At 34.8% G+C, this 13,615-nt stretch overlaps 1 protein-coding gene across 3 annotated transcripts in view; it reads left to right on the top strand.

Moving 5' to 3' along the window:
• Positions 1-13,473, top strand: part of LOC105322433 (conserved oligomeric Golgi complex subunit 1) — a 29,150-nt gene extending 15,677 nt beyond the window's left edge. For all 3 annotated transcript variants that reach the window (XM_011421162.4, XM_066087203.1, XM_011421161.4), the window contains exons 5-28: positions 116-225; positions 578-647; positions 1,435-1,614; positions 2,033-2,074; positions 2,222-2,308; positions 2,708-2,846; positions 3,195-3,248; positions 3,883-3,945; positions 4,453-4,534; positions 5,091-5,196; positions 5,656-5,760; positions 6,674-6,765; positions 7,444-7,602; positions 7,893-8,072; positions 8,946-9,038; positions 9,614-9,724; positions 9,972-10,076; positions 10,471-10,564; positions 10,872-10,949; positions 11,041-11,117; positions 11,337-11,520; positions 12,008-12,139; positions 12,550-12,753; positions 13,136-13,473. In XM_011421162.4, the coding sequence (XP_011419464.3) occupies positions 116-225; positions 578-647; positions 1,435-1,614; positions 2,033-2,074; positions 2,222-2,308; positions 2,708-2,846; positions 3,195-3,248; positions 3,883-3,945; positions 4,453-4,534; positions 5,091-5,196; positions 5,656-5,760; positions 6,674-6,765; positions 7,444-7,602; positions 7,893-8,072; positions 8,946-9,038; positions 9,614-9,724; positions 9,972-10,076; positions 10,471-10,564; positions 10,872-10,949; positions 11,041-11,117; positions 11,337-11,520; positions 12,008-12,139; positions 12,550-12,753; positions 13,136-13,297 (2,709 nt within the window). In that variant the 3' untranslated portion in view covers positions 13,298-13,473. The remainder of the gene's footprint in view (positions 1-115; positions 226-577; positions 648-1,434; positions 1,615-2,032; positions 2,075-2,221; positions 2,309-2,707; positions 2,847-3,194; positions 3,249-3,882; positions 3,946-4,452; positions 4,535-5,090; positions 5,197-5,655; positions 5,761-6,673; positions 6,766-7,443; positions 7,603-7,892; positions 8,073-8,945; positions 9,039-9,613; positions 9,725-9,971; positions 10,077-10,470; positions 10,565-10,871; positions 10,950-11,040; positions 11,118-11,336; positions 11,521-12,007; positions 12,140-12,549; positions 12,754-13,135) is intronic.
• Positions 13,474-13,615: the final 142 nt, after the last annotated feature.

The following is a 13,615-nucleotide window of genomic DNA, read 5'->3' as shown; positions in this document are numbered from 1 at the left end:
GATTGAACATAACATATACATAATAATCGTGATGTTTGTTTTAAAATCAGTGAAAAATATTGTCGAAAGAATTTAAATTTTGTTATTTTGATGTTTTTGCGATTGTGTATTCTAGGTGATGTCATCTATAGCTAAGATGGAGGACATGTGCAGGCAGTTGAAGCAGAGACACATGGTCAGAGGCACATCTTTCCAGCAGAGGCTAAGCACGGGGCAACAAGGAGGGTGAGATTTTCTGAAGAATTGCCATTATTTAGTGTTATGTGCCTTGTATGACGGGTTCTGATTGGTTAACAACATATGTGAGGATTTCAACACACCTTGCTGAAGGCGGAGAATAAATATTATTATACCTCAATATGATTATTTTATATAATGCGTCATCTGACTCATGTAGGTACATGTATTTGCAGTAATCGTATACATGTATTAAAAGAATTTTTTTTTACTATGTAGGAGTCAGTTAAGGAAGCAAATGCCTTAAGGAATAATGCAATAATATTATATCATAATTATGATAAACACATTCCTTGAATGCAGCCCAGAAATGTTCAAAGTATTTGGTTTTATTTTATAGGAAGAAGCAAGAGGTTCATTTCTATGGTATTGCTTCTCAGATTAAGCTACTGCTGGACATGCCTGAGAAAGTAAGTACCGGTACATTTTGATATGGTCTATGATATCATCATTACAAGGATTCAAGTCCGATGATTTTACTTTTATAAGTGGTTCTATATTCTATATACTGTGGGGATGTTTGTATTCATTTGTAGATTTTGTTGGTATCCCTAGCACACAAATTTCAATCCTCTATGAATAATAAGACTCTATCTTAATTTTAATTAATTTCTTCATCTTTTATCAATGAAAGTAAATCCACAAAATTTTTATGTAAATAAAGACATTTCCACAATTCATTGGGGGGGGGGGGGGGAATTCACTGATAAGGAGTATGCACAAAAGCCACAAAAACTAAGCCACATGCAGTGACCATAAAAACTCAAATGATTCCAGTTATTAACTTAAGATTGGTCAGTCTGAAGAACATTACATGTAATAAAAAAGAATTCCTCTTTTTTGCCGGCAATGTAAACTTCAGTTTCATTAAGCACTAATGAGTACCATAAAACAAGGTTTCAGTGAGCATTCTTATAACAAATTTAGTTTAAACAATATTTTATTTCAAAATGAAATAGGATTGAACAGCAGGCAAAGCCTCAGTTTTGTCCTCTCCATAGACACTTTACATTAACAGCCAAACAAATTTCATAACCCTTAAACTGATCACGTTTAGAATGTATTGAAATTGCTTGTTCACTAGTTTTACTGTACCTGTTTTAAATTTACGAATGTATTTCCGAACATTATGTTACCCCCAATTTAAGTAGTACATATACTAAGAATGGACCTGTATTTGAATTCTGTCTGGACCAGATCTGGAGTGCCCTGGATGAGGAGGATTATCTGACTGCTACTCAGCACTTCCTGCTGTCCAGGCACATCCACACCAGTCTCCAGCTGGAGTCCCAGCAATCCGGCAATCTCCTCTCCATGTTTCCCGTGCTCACCCGACAGTGGGCCGCAATCAGTCATTTCAGGACTACGATTCTACAGGTTTGTCATAATGGCTTGATTTACAGGCTACAATTTTTTTTTTAATGAGGGAAAAAAATTGATTACATTACTGTAGATTCCTTATTTTAAGCGAGTTCTGTATTCTGCGATTGAACCGTTTTATATCAAATTGCAAGAATAAATGTAATGTCGCAAACGCCAAATTTTTATCATAGTTTTATTTAAATTAGTTTAAATCTGACCGAAAAATGAAAGCAACATTTTAAAAATCTGCAAGATTGCTTTTACGTGGATATTAATTCCTCATGTTAATTTGGAATCTACAGTATTGAATCTGGATTCCTTAGGAGAGGGGTGAGGAGGTTGGGTGGTGATTAGATTTCTCAGTGACAATTATGGGGTTTTTATGATTTTAGTTTGTAAAAAAAATTTCATATACCGGTATTTTTAATTTCAGGGTTGCAGAAATGTTTTGAAACAACCAGCTGCTAAAGATGAGGTAAGTATACCGGTAATATATTTGTAATAGTTGATTTTTTTTTTCAAATAAATGTTAAAAAACATTTTATTACTGAGTTTGTCATAAAACGGCATTGTATTATTTCTAAGTTACATGAGATTATGAATTATTTGTGTCTATTTTCAGCAAATAGCCAGAGTGCTCTGTTCTATCATTGTGCTAGAGGACAGCACACCTAGACAAGTTTTCAATGAGTTTCTACTGGCCAGAACTGTAAGTCATCTCTCCTCAGTCAATTACATGTACAGATCAATACTTTGTACTCATGATATTCAATTTTGATTTAGATAAATGCATATTTGGTTATGTATATCTGTCCCTTTTCTTGTTTCAGTATTTTTTCATAAAAGTTGAACTGTTTATTAATTTACTGTACTATAAATTGGCTTTTTTTATGATGACATATTTTTTGCTATTTCACATACTGGTTCTTTCATGAATTAATTTTAAAAAATCACAAAAATGGCTTGTGAAATTTTAAAAAAATACAGATTTGCTTGATTTTTGCATACCGGGTAATTTGCATCACACGAAGAATAAAAGGAAAGGAATTTAAGATATTCAAAGGATATAGAAATAACAAGATATGTCTCCCCTTGTCTTGTTGAGCAGACGGCCGTCCAGCAGTTGTTTCATCCCAGTCACCAGAACGCAAGCGTGAAGGAGCAGATCTCTCTAGTAGTACAGCTGATTACGACCACGGTTCACCAGATACATACCGTCTTCTACAGCCCCGCCGAACCCTCAGACAGTACGTCCCATCAAAACATCTCTACACTCATAAATATTCATGGGTAGCAACTTTCATGGATTAAAAAAAGTTTGCAGTTTTTTTACGATAAAGAATTTTGGACCATTGCTCGTATCATTGAACAGTGTCGCCAGCTTGCTTTGATAAACTCAGCACCAAAATTCATGAAAATTGGGGTTACAAAATATCAGTGAAACAACAATATTTGGAGAAATAATGCTCCATAATCAGATGCACAGATATTGCTTTTAGTTTACAGTTTGTCTTTTACAGTCAGTATTTATTTCACAGTAAATTGTGCATTTGTACATAGCCAGATGTTCATTTAACCTTTGATTTCTGTTTCAGTTCCCTGTAATCTTCTTCTGACTATTTTGACAGAAATCACTTCAGAGAAACAAGGTGGGCATCATGTTAACATTTAAACAATTCATGTGATTCATGCAGTTATGAAAGTAGCAATGTTGCAGAACAAATTCATGACCAGCAAATTAAACATTAAAATTTTAACTTTTAAGGCCCATGGGCCTCATATAATGATTATGGTGGTAATTTGAACACCTCTATATTGTGACCTACTTTCTATTAAAATAAACGACAAAAATCAAGTAAATTTTATTCTTATCCAAAATTGTTACCTAACAGTAACAGAGGGCAAACAAGGGCGTTATCTACCAGTCTGTAAGACATAAGTTTGAATCCAGGTGGAGCTCTCCAATTTTTAACTTTGAATTCTAACAAATTTTAAAACATTTTTTTGGTCAAATATTGTAAAATTTGAAAAATCTAAACTGTGAGAGTATTTTAATTATAATATACTTTTATCTCCAATAATATCAAAACGTGTTTATACATGTAATACCACTTGCACACTTGTTATGAGTTTTGTTGATACATTTTTAATTTACTGTACAGTAATAAAAGTGATTATGCCTAGCAATGACTTTAAAGGGCAAACGTGTAGATGATTTTAAATATCAAGGCTTACAAATTGATTTTTATGAGACTTAGTGTTCTACTTTTGATTTAATTATAGGTGCACGTTTGTTGGAAACACATGGATCCATGTCTGCCAAAAGCCTGCCAAAGTCTGTATTAGGTATGATCGTCAAATGATAACTGTTCTGCAAACACTTGATTGGTCGATCATGTATCTCGGTCTCTGCAGGTGGTTAACCTTCAGCCCAGTAGCATTAACAGTCAGTGTTGTACAAGAAAACTGATAAAAACAGGTACTGGTAATTGTGTCACAGTTTCAATGAGTCTAAGGGGCCAATTTTGAGATGGCACAGTACTGTATTTTTCAGATTTTTGGTCAATGCTGTTTATGTATAAATAAATACCAGTACAAGATATGCTTTAGTTTTGTGACTTTCAAAATACATGTATCTACAAGTGTATTGGACTTCTCAATTTTGATTTTACTGGTTTGACCTCAAAATTCACTTGTCTCCGTCTTTGAACCTCAGAGTTTTCGTGAAGACCGTCAAGGTGTGTGTGTTGGTTTGGTGGGGGGGGGGGGGGGGGGGGGGAGAGAGATACTATTTCGTTTCTGTAATTTTTCTCCTTAAAATGCTCTGAAACTTTACTGTTTCTGACATTTTAGAGTTTGTTCCTACCCTGCGGTCTCACGCTGTCCCTGTGTCTGTACAGCATCTCCAAGACAACTGTCAGCAGTGGATTAACACGTGAGTTTACAGGGCCGTATAAAATGGTACCTTCATTCCCTGTTATAAAGTGAGTTAACAGGGCTGTATAAACCAGAAGTTGCAATCTTTGTCATAAAGAGAGTTTACAGGGCTGTACAATATAATGGTACCTTTATTCTCAGTCAAACAGGACTGTATTGCCATACTAATAGCTGCATTCTCTGCAATAGAGTGAATTTACAGGGTTGTATATACTGATAGCTCTATTCACTGTAATAATTAAAGGGAGTTTACAGGACTACTAGTCACTACAATCTCCGTAATAAAATGAGTTTACAGCATTATATACCCAGTAACGGTACATGTACAATATCTGATTTGTGTTCGGAAGTTATAGTTTAAAGCACTGTATGTGAAAAAAAATCTGTAAGATTATAACTGTACTAATATTCTTCAAAACAGTGATCAGACAACCCCAAAATGTTTGATACATAGACCCCTGATTTATACCGGTGTAACCAAGACTGATGCTCTCCTGCATGTATTGATGAAAGCATGTTAGAATTTATAAATGGGGTGTTTTATTTTTCTCCAGATGCATGAACAATGTGACCAGTGGAGTGGGGAAGCTTCTGAGTTTTGTAAACACTGTAAAGCGTTTAGCAGACATCAGAGACCAAGTTTGGCTGTACCTCAAACAAGTGAGTCTCAACTTTGAGTAGGACTACAGCTGAGACTGTTTAAGTTTCCACTTATTAGTGTCCATTCAAGACAATGGATTGAGTTTTCTGGTGAATGATCATGAGGTATATGATACTTCTATAAAGAATAGAAACTGAGAATTTAAAAAGATGTTAACCTTGTAGGCCTGGTAAATTCTTTTATTAATTTCAACAATGTCTGTCGATCTTCATGCTAAATATTTTCATGTAAAGGAAATCTTTGTTAATTTTACAATAAGTCAAGAGTTGCAAAACAAATAAAAGTTGCTACAAGGAACCACAACTATTACATGACATTGTATATGATTCATTTTGATTAAGTCTTTCATTTCACAAATATTGTTCCCATGTAAACACTGTTTTAAAAAAAAAATTTAAAATTTAAATTATTACCGGTACTTAAAAATATCAGTGTTTACAGTAACAATGTGTTTACAGGATAGCTGTATGCAAGGATGGGATGTGGTCTGTCAGAGAATTCTAAACCAGCCGCTCTCCATTTGGCACGGATTTCTACAGCCCCTCTTCATTAGCCGAGTCAAGGTAGGAAATTAGAATTTTAGTGAAATATTTTATTCTAGACTCTTTTCCAGTCTCATATCAGCCACTTTTGAAAGCCCCATCATTCTTTTTTTTTTCTTATTGTATAGTTATCTGATGGGAAGTTACAAAAAGTTCTCCCACAAATCGTCAATGTTTGTAAATACTGTTGGTCTCATATGCTCCTTAACTCAAAAACCAAATGGCTATACATGATTAGCGTCAAATTTGGTCCCATGGTTCAAAAATTGTGTCAGGTATATTGTATTATTTTCTTACTTCTTAGAAGAGTTGCTATTAGAAATATTTTTCATCTATTTATCCCATTAAATACCGGTATTACTAACTGGAAGTATCAGATGTCAAAAGTGACACTACATTTAGAATTCAATCAAAATCAGTCAAAAATGTGCATTTTTTTTTCTTTTTGAATGGGAAATATAAAGTACAACTTTGAACCAGCAAAATCTTAACTGATAATTACTGGTGGTCTTGGATCAAGAAATCATCGGTGAAAAGATTTTGTTTGTTTACGTCTGCAGTTTCTGTTTCCTGTAAGAAAATTTGCCTTAAATTAAGCCTGGCTTAATATAGCCATTTTATGACAAAATTGCAAAAATGCCAGGAGAGGCTGACTTTATATCATATATATCAGAATGGAGGGCATTGAGATGAAAATAAAAAATATGAAAAAACTTCACTTTTACATACAGTAAAGTTATGATGCTCCTTTTTGGGGGGTAATATTAGGCCCTTATCAGATGGGCTGTTACATGTAGGAGGTTTGCATGATAATGTGAAAAATTATCTTCTCAAAAAGAGTTCAGAATTTCTCCATTGAAGTTTTTTTTTTTATACCCACATCTTAATATTTGTGTATTGTGTATATTTTAATTTATCAATAATTTTTTGTCAGGCATTGATAAAGTTCCAGTTGGAATCTAGTACAGAAGTAACAAAGCGCCAAATAAGCAAGGTTGTCATGGCGATTGGATCTGGAGAAGAAGGGTGATAATATGATTTTCTGTTTATATAAATGCTAAAAAATGATGTTCCAGTTATATAATTATTCTATAATATTATATTATTATAAAATATAATATTATTAAGTTCTTTTATCAAAAACTGTATAAACATGTACATGTAATACTACAGTGTTCAATATACTGTGGAATCATCATTGTTTGTGGGGGGCCAGTATTGGTGGCTTTTGTGGGTAACCCTTGCCCACAAATTTATAACCCCATGAACCTATACACTATCAATTGTTTAATATTTATTAAAATTATCCCAATTAAACAAACAACAAAATCACGTCCCCATGAACCAGAAAAATTATGGCTACCCGTGAATAAAAATGATTCCACAGTATGACATGAATACATCATTATGATAGTTGAGTATGCTGTATGTATACACATGTGTTTTTTATACACAGGACTTGTGTTAACTGTGAACTTTCTTAATTGAAAATAAAGTTCACTTGCATAACTAACTGTTAATTAATATACAAGTCATGCATCATCTTGCTTAATATGTCAAAATTGGCTTCCTTTCATCAGACCTATTAAATAAACAGTTATGAAATGAATATGAATTTCTACCTTTTATTTCCTTGTTGTGAATTTAATTTTTTTTTAAATCCACGTTTAAAAATATTCATGTGAATGGTAAATGTTGTTGTAGAGGTATAGCTGACACAGATTTAGCTGGTTATATTTGGCATGAATCCCCTGGAGATATTCCTGTTAACATGGCCTGGACTACTGCCACTTCTAGATCAAACTCCGATAATCCTGGAGGACTCATCATGAAAGCCAAAGCATATACCCCGGTCATTCAGAGGTTTGACTGATTTATAATACATGCTGAATTACTCTGTTTTTTAATAAAGAAGTAATGGTAACATCAGTTAGAAATTTTGGACTTGACTGTTATGTGATAAAATATACAAAATGTCCATGTACATTTGTAAAATTTTAAACAACATCCACCCCACCCCCACTCAAAATCAAAATCATAACATACAAACTAATTGTATTTTGACATCCATCATCTGATCCAGTTCAACTAATTTTCTGATGAAATTTTGGGAACAAAACTGAACTTCTGCAATGAATATGATTTATTACCAGTCTATGTAAAACCTATGAAGAGAAACTACAAGGACTGCTACAGGATGCCCTGAGTTATCTCTCCTTGTCGACTCCTGTGGAAGAATCCAAATCCTCACAGCCGGAGGCTTTTGACCGACTCTCGGATTCAGATGCACTGTATGTCCACATCCAGACTTCCTGTAAAGCATGTTTAGAGGAGTAAGTACATTTTGTTAATATCACAATGTTTTTATACTGTAAATGCATAAAATAAGAAAAAAAATGAACTGCCTAGTAAGTTCACTAAGTTGTAAGAAAATTTATACATGTGGTTTATAACAAGCAGTCACATGGAGACTATGATGTTCTGCACACAATTACCACAAAAAAAAATTTTTATTTTAATATTTATACGCATAATTTGCTTTACTACAAGGGTTAGTTCCCCTTTGAATATCATGACATCAGCTCTATACTCAGGTTGCTACAGTTTAATAAAACATGGAACATTTATTGTTTTATTTCTTAATGCCATAAGAACAAAGGATTTCAGTTTATGCCATGGAATGATTTGAATTTTTTATTTTATTGTATTGTCAGTTTTCTTTGGATTCATGGAATGCAATTTCATAGATTCGGGGCAATTTGCATGTTATTGATTTTTTTAGGATTTATTGGATGAAATTTTGAGGGTGCACTTGGCATTTAAATCAATAAATACTATGTTTTATAATTCATTTTACTGGTAGTTGTTAATTTATTCATAGGTGAGGGATAGTCCGATACCTTTTCTACCGTGATTGTAATAATTCCACTTTTGACTCAATATGATTCATAAATGGTCAGTGAATTCAATATTGGACTAAAGCAAAGCCCATATTAGGTCATCTACAAACCATGTCAACAATAGTATACCGTCAAAATGGGACTGTTTCAAAACTTCCAGATATCAGAGTAATCGAGATATCGTGGGTTAAATACTGAAAAAATAAGTGGTTGAGACTTACAAATCACTGCGACATATCCATGTAGTTGAGATATCAGTGTTCAAAATATCATGTCCAACTGTATCCCTGTTTGTGGTCATTGCAGACTTATAAAGTACTTCAAAGAACATTTGACTCTCTGGGAGAAAGCCCTGCACGACATCAAGGATCCTGGCATCAATCAGATGACACAGGACAAGTAAGAACGGCCATCGGCCATTAACTAGCCTGCATCTTCAGTTACTGTAAAGCAAGAACATGTTCTGTATACAGGGGTATTTTCGCCCCCTTGTAATTTTTGCCCTTCTTCACTTGCAATGACTTTTGCCCCAACTTAAATTTGCCAAGACACAGTTGTGTTTAAGAAGAGATAAATAAATATGAGACATTGAAATTTGCCCAGTCTTAAATTTGCCCCCTGACAACAATGGTGAAAGTGGTGAAAAAAAAAAAACGGGCAAATATTACCTTGTACATAGTACATGTATTAAACATTAATTTGCGTAAATATTCTTGGTATTTGTAAGTAACAACTTTTCTCAGTATTCATCATTCCAAACCAGTTATGAAGATAAAGAAACTGATGACCACTAGCTTACTCTTGAAAATTGATCACCACGAATTTAGTAATCAACTGGCCATTTGTGAACTAAAATAATGCCTATACCAATACATGTATTATGTGGTTTGCTGTTACAAAAAGCCTTCTCCAAGTTCTGAGATTAAAATGTTTAACTGTATGATATAAGCTGCTTGCTCTTGTTTTCTGTATAGAGTTCTGTTGATTGGGAGGCTATGTTCTGCTATTGGGGACATGGTGCCAGCTCTACAGCAATGCATTATGGGGAAATCTACCATCCATGGACCAGACAGTGCCAGCAGCAGGTACAGATGGAGAAAATTAGGCTTTGTTTGTTGTGTAGAATTTCTTTAATTATAAATATTTAAAAAATCAGAGGAGGATGACCACAGAGAATCATGCTCTGTATGTTGTGATGTTTTATTTTTTATCTACATGTTAAGGTTTATTAGAAATAGGAGTAGTAGATACGAGAGAGAGAGAGAGAGGAGAGAGAGAGAGAGAGAGTGTGTGTGTACATGTTCATATGTATATAATTCATTTTTATGGTAGGGTGCTGAAGAAACAGTCATCCAGCAGTGGAGGCAAAGTTAGTGAGAATTCAGAATGGTCCAGCTCAAAGGAGAGACTGTGTAACTGTCATAGAGAGGCCTACAGGTAATGGCTGTACCTACTGTACCAGTATCTAGAGGTTCACTTTGGGGTTCCTTTTTTTTTTTAACCCCCCCCCCCCCCCAATTTTAGCCATTATCGTCTTTTATTACAGACAGAAGTTTTAGAGCTTAATTACTTTTTCAGAAGTATCTGAAAATATATGTTAAATGAATTAAAATAATAATTAGAAAGAATATTTTTATCTTCAGTTCATGTATACAAAATCATAAACTTAAGTGAAAGTATAATATTCTTTCAAAGCATCAATATTATTCTGTGTTTAAGAATTATTAGTGTGTTAATCTTGATGCGTAAAAGTTGACAGTTGCTTCAATATATGTGTAGATTTATAGCACATTAAGCAAGAGAAATCAGATTAAGACTTGATTTTTTACAGAATATGGGTGGATCATTTGACTTTATCAGTGGTGACAAAGTTGAGGAATGCTCTCAGCTCTAAGGAACATAAGAATGCTCTCATCTACTGCACAGTAAGTTTTTTTAACAACCCAACATGATTTTAAAATTACCTGTTGGGGATATGTTTGTCAATTTTAAGTGCATTGCAAGTTTTAGCAAAAACCAACATGATTCTAAGTGTCTGTTAGGAATCCTGCCGTTTACTTCAAAGTGATTTTTTTTTAACAACGCAGCATGGTTCTAAATTACCCTCCCACATTTACTGCACAATTTATTTTTTTTAAATAGGGTATGAAATATACATTTACATATACCCCCTAGTATTTGTGTTCTATCACTGTCAATGCAAAATTTTTTGATTTTGTTGATTTATCACAGAGATGGGACGAAGTCAGCATAGAGGAAGAAACAGAAGATGGGAAAAAGATCAGCTCCAAAATCAGGGTGCCAATGCAGGTAGTCATGTTTGGACATTCTGGTCAATTCTAGCTTCTGTATGTTTGATAATTTTATAGGCATGGTGATTATATTTGACGGTTGATTTCAGGCTTCATGGTATGTCCAGAACCTGCTGTACAGTCTGTGTCGAGAAATCAATCGAGTGGGAGGTCATGCAGTGCAGAGGTGAACTAATGACTCTATTTTTAGCTTTTTTACATGTAAATCAAAAGTAAAAAGAGAGATTCATGTAAATAGAAAGATTAACATATATTGCTGAAGCAACACTATCAGAAAAAAATCAGGATTTTGCTCTTCACCCTGCAATTATGAATTCACCAGGTTCATTTGATTAACCATATTTAAAAGTATTTTTGACGTTGCAATGTTACAATTATCTTTCAGGGGAACATTGCATCAACTTGTATCCAAGGTAACTGATGAAGTAATGAAATCCTTTGAGGAGGTGGTATCTAACAGCAGAAAGAAAGACAGCAATTGCCTCCCCCTGACTCAGCAGAGGGCACTTCAGCTCATATTTGACGTTAAATTCATCCTTCAAATCATTCCTAGAAAAGATGACACAGTGGTGAGTAGGTCACTACATCCTGTTCTCTTCTTAAACATGCCTTGATGTAACAGTGACTTTGTTTGTAAAACTGACTTCATGTGTACTGGGATACTGACAATCCGGGAGTTAGTTGAAATAATGCCAATCCAGAATAAAATTAACCCCAGTTCTTGTGCAAGATAGTATTGTTTTTCAAAGAAGCCCCTGCCCTGTTTTTATGCTTGCAATACTGTGGAATCATTAAAATTTGTTTGGGCGAATAACCCAATAAGTAACCCAATTTTTGTGGGTTACTTAAATTTTACAGGTTCGTGGGGACGTAATTTCGTGTAATCCTTTATACATACAAAAAGAAATATGACTTTATCACCCTTATTTATCAATTCATGGAGGATGTTAATTCAAGGATGAGAGGTACCCATGAATTCCACGAAAATTGAGCCACCACGAAATCTAATGATTCCACAGTTGTTGAAATGACTTGTGATTTCTGTATCCTTCGTAGGAGGGTAAATCCTACCAGAAGGCAGCAGCCAGGATCATTGAGAGTCTGGAGGAGAAGGTGGACCCCTTTGATCTGGATGTCTTCTCTCCCTACATGCAGTCACACTTGATGAAGCAGGGACAGAGATCAGCAGTAAGCACTCAATAGTCTGAGAGTTCATGTTAAGGAGCCCAAAATTTAACAAAGGGCCATGCATATCTTCACAATTCTTAAAATGTTGAAAATAATTAATCCCATTTGAAATAAAAATAACTTCATAAATTCTTAAATAATACTACCGGTAATTTATTTCCTCATTTGTACATGTATACTTGAAATTTGTCAAACTCTTCTTAATCTGGATGTAGTAAAATTCTATAAAATGACCATGGATGGCCATCTACCTCAGTAACCTCATTAATCGCTTTTCATGCAATTAAAAGTAAATTCAAAAGGAGTTAATTCTCAGAATGTACAGAAGTATGTACATGTAGTGTTTTTACTCTGCTCAAGATTCTTTTTACATCTCATAGAAAATAACTTTAAAATTGGTCTATTGCTAGGTATTGTATGGTGCTCTGACATCGTTGGATCGCCTTGGACTGTTCAGTGCAGGGAGACCTCTACAATCGGGTCAGAGTGAGCAGCACAACGTCCTTCCGCTGACTTCCTGTCCCAGTCGGTTCACTCTCCTCCCCATCAGCACTCAGCCAATCAGATCATCGATACAGGCTCCAGCTCTACAGAAGTCACTGTATAAAGCCAAGGTAGGGAATACAAGCAACCTTTAAAATTGAAAAACTTAAAAGTACCGGTAGTTATTATCCACATAACTTGATTATGTCCCTGACATAGTTCTAGACCGGGTCCAGTATTTCACAAGCTACTGTCAAAATATAAAATGTCAAGAGGCCTTCTCAGCAGAACAGATGCTTGTGAATGCTTTCCGAATTTCCAAATTTCCCTGTTACTGTAACACAAATTTGACAAGCGCTCACACATGCCCTCCCTTGGTGATAGGTTTCGGATTATAATACCAAAAGGTTCGTGTAATTTTTTTATAAATTGCAGTCATACAATATGACTGTACTATACTGTGACCCCCGTCTGTTGCTGTATGATTGTACTCTGTTCCCTCCTCTGTTGCAGGCCTCTGAGGGAAGGTCCCACACCCTGACTGAGACAGCGGCGGCCGTCCTTCCCCAGACCAGCAGCATGCAGAAAGAGAGCTCCTTCTACAACAAGCTGGGCAGCATGTCCAGTATGTCCGAACTGTCCAGCTGGTTCTCCAACATCGGCTCCAAGTCCTAGGCTCCATTCAAGCTCCATGCAAGTTCAGCAGAGTGGGCAATAGCTAGCATTGACAAATCACTGGCTCGACTCAATACATGCCGACCTCAAGACAAGAAACTGACAGTAGACTCTAATCAAAATTTCAAATACGCATGACTTTTGAAATGATTTTTAAAATTAAGTAAATTTTGTATTTGTGAATCATACAAAATTGGGATATTTCAAGCATTTTTGTTAGGAATAAATCAAGATATTCAGGATTCAAAACATAGAATATGACCCAAGTTTGTTCTCAGTTTATGGTCCTGCATGGAGCCCGGACATGTACATGGAGGA

The sequence above is a fragment of the Magallana gigas genome, chromosome 6, assembly GCF_963853765.1.
Source record: "Magallana gigas chromosome 6, xbMagGiga1.1, whole genome shotgun sequence".
Classification (NCBI taxonomy): Eukaryota; Metazoa; Mollusca; class Bivalvia; order Ostreida; family Ostreidae; genus Magallana; species Magallana gigas.
This window is presented reverse-complemented; position numbering and strand designations above follow the sequence as displayed.